The sequence below is a fragment of the Schistocerca cancellata genome, chromosome 3, assembly GCF_023864275.1.
Source record: "Schistocerca cancellata isolate TAMUIC-IGC-003103 chromosome 3, iqSchCanc2.1, whole genome shotgun sequence".
Classification (NCBI taxonomy): domain Eukaryota; kingdom Metazoa; phylum Arthropoda; class Insecta; order Orthoptera; family Acrididae; genus Schistocerca; species Schistocerca cancellata.
The window spans coordinates 185,834,124-185,847,559 of record NC_064628.1 but is presented as its reverse complement, the minus strand read 5'-3'; the positions used below and the strand labels follow the sequence as shown (position 1 = coordinate 185,847,559).

The 13,436-nt window shown below is 36.4% G+C and overlaps 1 protein-coding gene across 1 annotated transcript in view; it reads left to right on the top strand.

Moving 5' to 3' along the window:
- The window catches only part of LOC126174805 (death-associated protein kinase dapk-1-like), a 286,891-nt gene that overhangs the window by 163,759 nt on the left and 109,696 nt on the right, over positions 1-13,436 (top strand). Inside the window, exons 13-14 of the mRNA XM_049921178.1 lie at positions 2,051-2,171; positions 2,468-2,648. Of these exons, the coding sequence (XP_049777135.1) occupies positions 2,051-2,171; positions 2,468-2,648 (302 nt within the window). The remainder of the gene's footprint in view (positions 1-2,050; positions 2,172-2,467; positions 2,649-13,436) is intronic.

Genomic DNA, 13,436 nt, shown 5'->3' with positions numbered 1-13,436 from the left:
CTCTATGACAATGCCTCAGTGTTGTCACAGGCACAGGTCATACCCATTTACAAGAAGAGTAGTAGAAGTGATCCACAAAATTACTGCCGAATATCCTTGACATTGATTTGTTGTAGAAAGTTACAACATATTTTGAGCTCAAACATAATGAGGTATCTTGAACAGAATGACCTCCTCAAAGCCAACCAGCATGGTTTTTGGAAACATCAATCATGTGAAACCCTACTCACATTTTTCTCACATGACATACTGAAAGCTTTGGATCAAGCAACCAGCTAGATACAGTGTTTCTTGATTTCTGAAAAGCATTTGACTGAGCACCACACCTACACTTATTGTCCAAAGTACAATCATATGTGGTATCAAGTTAAATTTTTGACTGGATTGAGGACTTTTAGGTAGGGAGGACACAGCTTGTTATCTTGGATGGAGAGTCACCGTCAGGTGTAGAAGTAACTTCAGATGAGCCCCAGGGAAGTATGTTGAGACCCTTGCTTTTCATGTTGTATATTAATGACCTTGCAGACAATAGAAAAATGAGGCTTTTTGCAGATGATGCAGTTATCTGCAATGAAGTACTATCTGAGATAAGCTGTGTAAATATTTAGTCAGATCTTGATAAGATTTCAGCATGGTGCAGAGATTGGTAACTTGCTCTAAATGTTCAGAAATGTAAAACTGTGCACTTCACAAAATGTAGTATCCTATGACTATAATATCATTGAGTCACTGTTGGAATCAGCCAGCTCATACAAATACCTGTGTGTAATGATTTGTGGGGATATGAAATGGAATGATCACATAGGTTCAGTCGGGTTAAAGTAGGTGGTAGACTTCAATTTATTAGTAGAATACTGGGGAAATGCAATCGGTCTATTAAGGAGATTACTTACAGATCATTCGTGCAACCCATTCTTACCAGGTAGGACTAACAGGGGATACTGAATGCATACAAAGAATGGCAGCATGAATTGTCACATGTTTATTTAATGTATGGGAGAATGTCCCAAAGGTACAGTGAACTGAAATGGCAGACTCTTGAAGACAGGCATAAACTATCCCAAGAAAGTCTATTAAAAACGTTTTAAGAACTAACTTTAAATGATTACTCTAGGGATATACATAACCCCCTGTGTGTCGCTCATAGAGAGATTGTGAGGGTAAGATTAGAATAATTACTGCACGCTCAGCAGAATTCAGACAATCATTCTTCCCACACTCAGTAAGTGAATAGAATGGGAAGAAACCATAATAACTGCTATAGTGGGGCATACCCTCACAGTGGTTTGCAGAGTATATATGTAGAAGTATCTTTGTAGCTGGCTACTGTTTTTGCCTGCAGCCATTAATGCTTCACATAGGAAGCAGGCAACAGCACTGCAGGCTGTCAGGAATCTTCTTATGCCATTTCGACTGTACACTAGAGCAATTATCTGAAAATCGTAGACACACGTGAAAAAGTAATGTTTGACAAATACATGTAAATGTAATACACTTTTGTAACTGTAATAGTTATTAATTATTTCTTGGTGACTGTCATAGATTTACAGACTGCTTCTGTAAAGGGAAGTATGATTTATTGTGAAATAAATATTTAAAGATTTTGTGCACTAACACTGCTAAGGTAAAGCAGAGTCAGGGAGAGGACGCCACAGATGCAAACTTCTTGACAAGAATAGGAACGCTTAAGATTTTTAAGATCAATAGAATGACAAAGCCAAAATCTTTGAGAACTGCAGGGGAATAAAACACAGAATAATAAAGAGATAGCATGCAAGCCATACACAAAAATCAAGTATCAACAATTATGCTATATATTTTTAGAAGCATTTCTGTAAATTATATTCATTTTGGAAATAAGGAAAGTAGACCATTTCAATGAAAATAGTATTGTATACAGATCTTAATATAACTGAATGCAGCGCATTTACATTTTCTCATTTGTTTCATAAAGTTGTCCAAAATGGTTCACTCTAGCCCCATCTAAATTTTCTTTGGTGCCTTTTCCGTATACCTTGCTTTAACTTTCTTTCATTCTTTCCTTTTTCAGATGTTTGTGCCTTGCTGGATGTAATACTGATCAGAAGAATACTGATGGAATACGAGCTGAAATAACAGCTTTAAAACATGGTTTCAATGATGTTGCTAACCTTCTTGCTAAACTTAAAAATGTAAGTTACAAATATTAATTCATTAAGTAAAAAACTTTGCAGTACCAAAGTTTTGTCTCCTAATATAAATTAAACGTAATCAATCATGGGAGTTTCTTTTTTAGTGTGTTGTAACTGCATCAGTGACCTTTAGCAACATATAACTATTTTCAGAACGAATTTTGTTTTAAAACACATCTTTTCATAAGATTTTATGATATGACAAAACTAAGTTGTAACTACAGTATGTAATGATTGTCAGAGCATCCATTTTATTGGTATTGAATGCCTTTTTTCTTGTTTATTTCAATATTTAGAGGGATGAACTGATACGGCAGTTGATTCCAACATCAAAGCCGCCATCTCGACTTAGTGTAAAGTTTCTAGGACGCACCGGCTCAGGCAAGACAACAATCATCAGTTCTCTGACAGCTGGTCTCATCACAGGCCTTCTTCGAAAAGCCAGACTGTCTCCTTCTTCAGCACCATCTCGTACAGGTGAACATTTGTCTTTGTCATTGTTACTGACGAGGTAAAACTCATTGTATTTTGTTACTAACTGCTGTTATTTTTTGCAGATTTTAGTGTTATTTTTTTCTCCTCTTTGTTCTTTGATTTTTGTCTTACTTTATTGATTTTCAGCATCTGAAGAAACTATTTACTTATCATTTGCATTATGTGTGTCAGATTTCTTTATAGCAAGTCCTTGCAAACAAGTATCTGTAAACACTGGGACTTGATACTGATGCAGCTGACTTTTCTTCATCCATTACCATTTTTTGTGTGTGTTAACATAAAAGATATTGAATGTGGAATGCTTCCTAGACAGTGCAGATGTATGCATTGCTTTAGTTTTGTGTTTTTCATCAGAAAATGCTCAGATGACTAAAGTTCTTTATCTAATAAGGAAAGGAAGCGTCAAGAAAGAATAATGAGAAACAAATATCAAAATCCAACAACAGATGTAGGTGTTGTGACAGAGCAGTGATAAAAATAAATGGCAACAAGTTGAGTGGAAAGGGTCACATGACTATTAACATCATAATATTCTGTCTGAGGATATTGGCATGGCTGAAATTGATGTCCCATTCCAATGACACATTGACTTGAGAGTGTGAATTGCACGATTTAAATTCTCATAGAGAATATTTGACACTGGAATTCCACCCTGTTAGTGATCTGACTTTTAACACTTGCTTATTGGTCATGATTAATAATCTCCCTTGCCTAATATAATTGGTCAAATTGTTTTATTTTCTAAATAAAATGTTTGGAGGCAGAAATATTGTCCCCATCAAAATATTTTCCAACTTTTGGCCATTTACTTAATGTTCCATATCATGCAAAATGGTTTGATACCTTGCCATCAGTTTCCAACAAAGATTAATTCATTCAGAGACAGATCATTATACACTGCCAGAAAAAAATTAGTACACCATATTAGAGATTTCCAATTCACTCAAGATTTATTGTTGCAACATGGCATATGGAGTACATGAAATGGTTACATCTACAGATCAGTAGCAAAAGCAGTTCTGGGTACGAGGTATCGACACATGCAGAAATACCCATATTAGTATGTGGTGTGGCAGCCACAGGTGGCAATGCAGACACTGACTCATACATGCCATTGAACGTATAGGTGGCTAATACTGTCCTGGGATACATTATACTACATATGGTTGACGTGTTCACGTAGTTCTGTAAGAGTTGCTGGTTGCCGAGTTGCATAAGTTTTCAAAAAGCTTACGCTTTGTCTGAAGCTTCCCATTTGGATTGCATTACATTTGGGGGAGAGGGGGAGGAGAAAAAAAATTAGTTAATTTTCAACAATTTTTGAGATACTAGAAAGAGACTGTATCTTTATGGGGGAAAATATTTAATAACTGCTTGACTTGTAACAGTATAGAAAATCAGCTTAAGTTGTTATGGCTCGAACAATGATTTCTGAAACATTCAAAATAATTTTAGACGGAGCTGTTAACCAGGGCAGTTTTTTTAATTGGAACTGAAATAAGATGTGATTAAAAACAAGAAACACTGTTGTCTGACAGATATAGAATTTTCATTTATATGTTAAAGTATCTGTAACATTGTTCAGAAGGGCTTTTAAAGCATATTATGTAGACTGTGAAGCTGTAGTACATGTCTCATGTTTTCTTAAAATAATAAAAGTACACAGCCAAAAGTTATAATTTTAACTGAAATATTTTTATTACTAATATTAAGTTTATTTAAGGGTCTCAAAGGAGCATATTTAAATAACAAATTTCTAGGTAGACAAATGTTTAAACTTAAAATGTACATGTTCAGCGGTGAAGATCCATGGTGTTCTTAAGTGAGAGTTTTAATAGTGTGGAAAATCAAACAATGAAAACTCCAGGTAGGAATATCAACAATGTAGGAAAAGACAGATTGCTGCTTACTGTAAAGAAGACATGTCAAGTTACAGACAGGCACAATTATAAGACACTTACACAAAGCTTTTGGCCACAGAATCTGTCAATAAAAGACACACACACACACACACACACACACACACACACACACACACATAAGTACACCTCACACACACGATCACCAACTCCAGCATCTCGGACCGGAATGCAGCTATAACATGTGATGCAAGTAGCAGTCTGGAGGGAGCAGGGAAGGGGAAAGGATAGAAGTGCATGTATGGGGAGAGAGATGAACACTGTCTGGTGGAGCAAGCAGGGACTAGACTGCCAACAGGTGCAGTGTCAAGAGTCTGTGGGGCAGGTAGGTGGGGAAAGAAGGAGCAAAAAAGGAGAGGAGTAGGGAAAGATGGGCAGGTGGTTTGACAGGGGGCTGCAAATAAACAGAGTGGGAGATTGTAATATGGAGGAGATGATAGGACAGAGGGGGTGGAAACTATTCTGTGGAGAGCGTAGGTACAATATATTGCCATAGGTTGAGTCCAGGATAATAACGGGAGTGGAGAATGTGTTGTAAGGATAACTCTTGTCTGTGCAGTTCTGAAAATCTGGTGGTGGAGAGAAGGATCCAGATGGCTTGGGTAGTGGAGCAGTCATTGACATCAAGTGTGTTATGTTAAGCTGCATGTTGTGCCACAGGGTGGTCTACTTTGCTTTTGCCAGTTTGGCGGCAGCCGTCAATCCTGGTGAACAGCTGGTTGGTAGTCATACCAATATAAAAAGCTGTGCAATGATTGCAGCAGAGCTGGTAAATAGCAAGGCTGCTTTCACATATGGCCCAGCCCCTGAAGGGGAAGGATAAACCTGTGACAAGACCGGAATAGGAAGTGCTGTATGGGTGGATTGGGCAGGTTTTGCACCTAGGTCTTCCACAGGGACATTATCCTGTCTCACATTTCAGGGCATGATGATAAGTAATCAAAGTCCACATGAAGGATGTGGCTTCAGTTGTTCCAGTCTGGGGTGGTATTGGGTAACGAAGGGGGCACTCTTTTGTATCTTGTTCTTGGGAGTGGTTGGAGGCTTAGGGGCATATGGAGGAATGGTATGGGAGATCTGTTTGTGGACTAGTCTGGGGGTAGTGTGTGTCTTTGAAAGCCTTGGTATACCTTCAGCATAAAGGCCTAGGGAGTTCTTGTCACTACAGATATGCCGTCCCCTGGTGGTTTCCAATTTCTTACAATGATACAAAAAGTTCTTCCTTATTTAACTAATTTCTTATATTTTGATCAGTTTCTCCACTGGTTTTTGTAATGGTGTCTCAAGTTATTTGCCAGCTCTGTCTTTCAGAAATACTTTCTGCAAAACAGGCCTAGTGAAAATATTGGAAATCACAGGGATTGAACAAACAGTGGCCTGCCTAGCTTTGTTGCACATTTTTGGAAATTAGTAATGCAAGTGGCCTCTTACCAGATACATTCAGATGTAGATCATGTTGTGTGATATGTGCCAAAGCATATGTGGTCCTCCGCAGCAGGTGGAGATGCACATTCGCCGTTGCTCCTTGTCAGTGTCCTGAGCTGACAGCTTTCACATCTCATCTGCCCATATATTAAAACAAAGTGTACACAGTTGGATGTTCTGTACTTAAAGACTACCTAAACAATGTGTTGGGTTTCCACAAAATCTTTCATTGGCACAAGTGCTTAGTAGCAGCACATCTTATTCTGTAGGATTGACATGTTGCACCATAGAAGAAACACTGATACGTGGTACAACAGGATGTGCCCTCTGCGATGCACTTTACAGTGATTTGTGAAGTATGAATGCAGATGTAGAAACTCATGCATTCACTTTGTTTTTTATGATCAAATTGAATTTTATTGTTGTACAAAAAATGATAATTCTTGTGAGAGACCTTTGATGTGGTGCATCAATTTCCATTCAGTTATAAATGTGAAGAACGCCAAATACAGCAAGTTAGTTTTGCACACACGTAAATCAATCTAATCAGCTTTCTACTTAACCTAGACCATGGGCTATGCAACAGGTTACATTGTCACCACACATATCATTCACAAAACAGTAAAAATAATATTGAACAAATATTGAAATAAACAAGCTCAGTGTTCCGTTTTAATGTCATAGATACATTGTCATGATGTCATGTGTCAAACAGGTGCCAAGTTGATTAACATATTACTGTAGCTAAAGTCCCATTTTTGGTGATTTGTAGTACTTGTGAGCTAGAAAAATATGCAGTTTAGTTTATATATTGTGTTAATGATCTCCCCAGACCTCAATGTATTTGGTAACATTTGTTTTGCAAAAATATCAGAAAATCTAATGCCTCCAGATAAGACCATAACCTGTATTCCAAGTTAAAAGTGGATATTGCTTCATAGTTGTTGGAAAATTAATGTTTGACAATTAAACCATCAAGATTTTGAAATATGTACAGTAATGATTACTTCAGGCAGAAGTGAAGGAAACACTGAAATGCACTGGCCTGTACCTTTAAATTGGGCTATCAACATTTATGGCCACCAATCCATGTAAGTTTGTGTTAAAAATCTCTAGGTTCTTGCTTCTACCATGGAATGATAATGAACTCTGTTAACACTGAAATAGCAAAGAGTCTGTTACATGCAAGTAGAATGGCAGGTCTCAGCCTTGTAAGATATTCTGAAGGGATTTGTTTCAGTTCACAATTTAATGGAAAAGTAACTTTCCATCTCAGCAGAATATGAGGACATTGCCAAATGTCAGTTGTTGTGATGGAGGGACTGTTTTTTGTGATCAACTTTACACTCTGGGTAGCTGTTCTGACACTATAGTGAAGTGTTGATGGATCAGCAACATAATGTTTCACAATCAGAAGAAAACTTTGTAGTTATAACAATGCTTAAAAAGAAAATTAAAAAAAAACTCAATGGTGTATGGTTCCAAAATCACTTTTTCTTTCTTTAGTTGGTTAGATTTGATGGGTTTAATACACAGTAAATAAATTATTCTTAATAATGTACAAATTGTGTCTGTGATGTCAATAAATATAATGTAATTTTAGGTATATTTTCATTCTCAACATAACACAGAAAAACATTGAAATAAAAAAAAATAAGGAACATACAGTACTTCAAAAATAAGCCATTAATAACTGTGAGAGTAGCTCAATACGTAGTGCCCCACAATTTTTTTCTCGGAATATATTTATTCTTCGGTGTTAGAATTTGATGACAATGTCAGCCAACATTTGTTTCACATGTATTATTTTCCTGCGCAGTTTCCAGCATGTTCTATGGCATTGTGCCTTAATTTTGTAAGAGTTGTATTGCCTGTTGGTAAAAGCTCTTGTTCTGCACTCATAATCATGTTTTCACTACTTGAATTATGTTCTCATCATCACAAAGTGTGTCTGACTTAGAGAAACTGTAAGTGTTCCAAACATGTGGAAGTCTGATGGCACCATGTCTGGGCTATAGGGTGAATGAGGCATTGATGTCAAACCCAATTATGTGTTGTGCACCTAAGTCTTGACACTTGTGTGTGAGTGTGCATTGTCATGTTCGGGCAAGATTTCTCTTGGATTCTTGTTAGACCGAATACATTTGAAATGGTTCTTGAGTTTGTTCAGAGTCTTCACACAGACTCTGAATTAATAGTGGACTCTTTTGGCAATAAATCCATGAGAACGATACTATCACTATCCTAAAAGACTGTCGTCATGATTTTGTCAGCAGAGGGAACTGGCTTGAATTACTTCTTTTCGGGTGATTGCAGGTGGTGTCACTCAAGAGATTGCCCTTTTGTTTCCAGCATAAAGTATGTACCCAGGCTTCATCATCTGTAGTGACCTATGGCAGGAAAGCCTCTCCATTGGCCTCAATCCGCTCCAACAGTTCAGCAGAAATAGCTCTTCTTTGAATCTGGTGGTCTGTTGTGAACATTCTTGGAACCCACCTTGAGCTTGCATATCCAAGAGTTTGTCATTTGTACACACACTTCCAATGCTCACCGATTGCTGTAGAACCAGGTGTCTAATTGTGATGCATGTATTGAGAGCAGTGGCTGTGACCGGATGTCCTGAACATGGCCAGTCACAGAGCTCAGTTTCTGCACTTCCTGGTGCTTGAATGTCTGTACCCATTGCCCAAGAGCATTCCTGTCAACTGCGTCATTACCATACAATTCACACAAACATTTACTATCTACACTGTGCACTAATGTTTATGGATGTTCACGATGGTTTCTTTTTCCACAACTAAGAACAGCACATTGCTTGTAATGAGTGTCTTGCATAGACATCATTTTGATGGTACACTATGGCTCCGCCATCTATTGGAATTGTTAACAAAAGAAAAACCTATTTGGGCACTATTTATTGAACAATCCTCATAATACCAAAATTGGCAAAAACAAAGTTAAATTTGGTGAAAATAATACCAAAATAGGCAGAAAATAACACCAAAAATGGGAAAAAAGCACTGCAGTTGGCCATGATATAAAACAAATTATCTCTGTCCCTACTGACTGCTCAGTTATTTAATTGGTTAGCAAGTTGTGTGTACTATGAGTCACTTACCTTTCCCATAATATATAATGCTGAGTTTAGTTTCATTGCATTATTTGAATCTTCCATGGATCGTAATTGTGATTTCTCAATATAAAATGGAAGAAGTCAGTTAGTTTAAAAGTATAGCACAGTTTATCAGTAAGACATATGAGAACATACTGACCATTCATATTATTGTCTTTCACATTAATCATAAGTTACCTTTAATTTCTCCTTTCTTCATGTGGTGCACTCTCTCTCTCTCTCTCTCTCTCTCTCTCTCTCTCTCTCTCTCTCTCTTTCTTTTTTTTCTCTGTGGTGCACTCTCTCTCTCTCTCTCTCTCTCTCTCTCTCTCTCTCTTTCTTTTTTTTGTCTTCCCCCAATAACATTTCCGTAGATAAACGGCCCACAACACACAAATAACTTTGAGTAAACAACTAGCTGCCAAACTTGAATTTCTATGACTGTCAAAAAAATAAAAAGTATTTTATAATATACATGCAACATCAAATCATTGAACAACTTTAAAATGCTACTGAAAAAATTATACATCCAATAACTACAGACAGCAGTAATAGTTTACTCAAATTTCGTATATGCCCCTCTACATGTCAGGATGTGAGTACAATATCCAATGTAAAAAGCCTTTATAAATTACATAGTATGTAAAATTTAAATAAATATGATTGTTTGCAGATGTACTGATGAAGGCAATAAAGCCAAAGCTAGCTTACATGCAAAAATAAAATATCAAGCAGGGTACTGTCTTACTTATTATTGGAACAGTGTCCTACTGTGGAAAATAAGCAAACTAAGTTAAGTTACTGATTTGCCTCTTGTATTTTTACAAAGTGAAATAGTGACTGAACTCAGTTTCTGTAGTAAAAATAGCATTAGCACAATTACTACTTACGTTTCTAAGAATAAAGTATTATTTTCTCCAATAGCACATTATCTTCTCCAGAATTTTGTCAGCAGTCAAACTGGCATCTCTCACTTCACTTTTCTTATAGAGCAATCTAACAACGGCATCCCTCTCTCTGTCTCTCTCTTTTTCCAGCCTATGTGGGAAATTGAAAGGGTGGTGCATATTAGGTGAGAACAGCTCGTTAGTACTTTATTTGAAAAATCAGCTCCAGGGGAGCTTTAATTTTTGAGAGTGTGTGTCATTTCTTTAATTTCAGAAAATGTGGTGAGAGTGAGATTCAACTCAGGAAAGTTTGTGAAAATAGTACATTTTTTTTGGGTGTGTGGGGGGGGGGGGGGGGTGATTCGGCAGAGTGTTCTTCAACTAATTATTGTAACACACTTCTGTAGGCTGTGAAAGTTCAAGAGTTTCCCCAAAAAATAATTCCAAAACTTACTAGTGAATTAAAATGTGCAGAATAAGCTGATTTTGTCATTCTTAAATCGCCTATTCCTGTAATCATGCATGCTACAAATGTTCCTGAACAAAGGAACTATATTGATATTAAAGTGGGAGTTTCCAATTGCAGACTGTGAGGTATCTGTAGTCCCAGAATCCACTTGTCTTTAATTGTTTGTGGAGAAAATGGTGACAGTGTCTGGAGATCTATGACAAGCACTGAGGCCTCTCAAAATTTAATGTTAATCAATTTACCTTACAGTTTATTCAGATGTGTTTGTGGTGGTGCAAGACCTCCCAAATCCAGCACTAGTATGAGCAGTTGCTGCTTTTTCCCCATTGTCATGACCCCACTCTACTATGCTGGAAAAGTTATCTCCATAAGGACACTGTTACGGTGTGGATAATGGCTGTATAGCACTTGGAGTCTGCATTGTCCATGTGACTTCTTGTTGTCTAGGCAATGATTCCTTTGCTGCTCTGGGTGCAAGAAAAGGTGTGGGTTTTTTAATTATCACTGGACTCACGAAATCATGACGCAGTATTCCATGGTTTATTTGTAACAAAAACACATATTTATTGCCAAAACTCGAAAACGACTACACTCAACCGTGGCCAAAACTCAAGTGGCTGAAAACCCGTTGTAGACCAAAGGTCACGGTCATAAGCTACAAAGAATGTACAGTTTCAGCATCAATTATTGATCACAACACCTAACCTAGTATTATATTAAAAATTGCTTTTTAATGCTACTATAGTGTATAATATAACAAAATGAGGTCTATTTGTCAGTTTCATTACAATAGCCCCCCAAGAATTTTGTAAGTATGAACATGACACCAGAATAATGGAACTGCCAAGAATATTATTTTAAATAAATTAAAATTCTTAATAGGTCTATTTTCTTTGAATTACGCTAACTTTCCACGGATAGCGATTGGCATGACATTTGGTTTAACACTGAAATTGTTATACAAAGTAAAGGAAAAAATACAGTTAATCTTAAGGTAAATGAAATACAAAAGAAGATTTACAATGCTCACTTAGAAGAGTCCCTAATGCTGTAGCACTTCACATTAAACCATTTAAAAATTGTAACTTTTAACTACTGGTTTGTTTTATTTTCTTTTGTTGACCACTTTTCTCACTACTCACAGTAATGTCCCACAGCGTTCATCTGCACTTAGGTGACTTCCATTAATAGGTCCGATTTGTGCTCGTCCTACAGTATGTCCATTTCCACAGCTTAGCTCTTTGTATTGCTTCATTGATTATAATGCCATGTTATCTAAAAATCACATACAGAGATCACCTTTTGGTTACATAATGTTTATATGGAAGTACATGGCTGGGTTACATATTTATCCTTCTGGTAATGTTTGTCTAGTAGGAGAAGTTTATGCAATCTGTCAGAGTGATACTACACAGGTATGGACTGGTCCAAAGAGGATCCTTTAAATAATAATAAATTCAATAAACATGTAATACAAACACATTAACATATTGGGGTGTAAAATGTCTTATCACAAACTATAACACATACTCCAAGGATAAATAAAAAATTAAATTGTTTTCAAAAGTAAAGTTACAGTCAGTCTGTTACAAGGGTTCATATTCACAGTAAAAGTGCAAGGGTAGAATCCTGGATGAAAGTTTTAGAATGGTATGTATATTATGTATATATAAAAATCAGAAAAAATATTACTGCCTATGCTTTGCAGTGGTTGAGAAACAAGTATACAGTAGTTCATGTGGTTTATTAAAAACGATTCTCTCCTAGTGTAGTTGGACATTTCAAATACTTAGGTGTGTAGTAATTAGGACTCTGCCCTTAAGATTAAAAAAAATGAAAAGAAAACTTAATTGTTGCGATACAGATTTCATGCTGATTAGTGGTTTGCATTTTAAATGATGTCTCAATGAGTGTGGTGTGAGAAGGTTACACAAACTATCATTCAAATTGCATAAACATATTGAAATATCAAGAACTAACACATTAAGCATATTACACAGAGAAAATTCATTGCAAACACTTCAGACAGTGAATACATTTTAAACAAGTAATAAACATTTTCAAGGACACAAAACTGTATCAAAATCAGACAATTTTTCATAACATTTCATAATTTCCAGTGAAAAGCTTTTGTTGAGTCACCTTTTAACTTTCTCAGAATAGTTTTACCCCTTTTGTTTATACAAATTGAATGAAACAATATTCCTTAGCCCGAGAACTTTCCTGATACGCCAACCGGTATGCGTTAGGATATGGATGTTCTACAATCTCAAATGGACCAATGTATATATCAAAGAATTTCTTTATTTCAGAAGTTAGAATTTTTGATTTCTCATGTGATTTTACTAAAACATAATTCCAACTTTAAACTTGGTTGCTTTGATCTTGCCATCATGTCATCTCTTTCTAATTTCCCCCTGTTTTATAATGGTTTCTTTGACTATGGCTTCACGTTCATGCATAGTCATCATTGTGCATGGTGGAAATTCTACAAGATCAGTGCTAATGTTGTCTGGTTTTAGATGAAACATAATTTCATAAGGTGAAAATCGTGTGGAAGTGTGTTGCAAACTGTTCATGACATCTTCAAAGTCTCATACATGGTTGTACCATGTAGGATGTTTATGACTGCAATATGCACAACATAAATGACCAATCACGTGCATATACCTCTCAGCTGGGTTCGATGACGGATTATATACAGATATTTGAACACATTTGATTCCCAATTTATCAACAAAGGCTTTCCAAACTTTTGACAAAAACTGAGAACCGTTATCCGACAAGATTGCTTTTGGTTTCCCCACATTTAAGAAATAGTCTTTCTCAACTTTTGTAACTATCTCTTTACATGTGGCTTTTCTGATAGGATACAACTTGATTAGCTTAGAAAATACATCCACCATGACAAAAATGTAGCAGTGGCCACTCCTACTCTCTGGAAGAGGCCCATAGAAA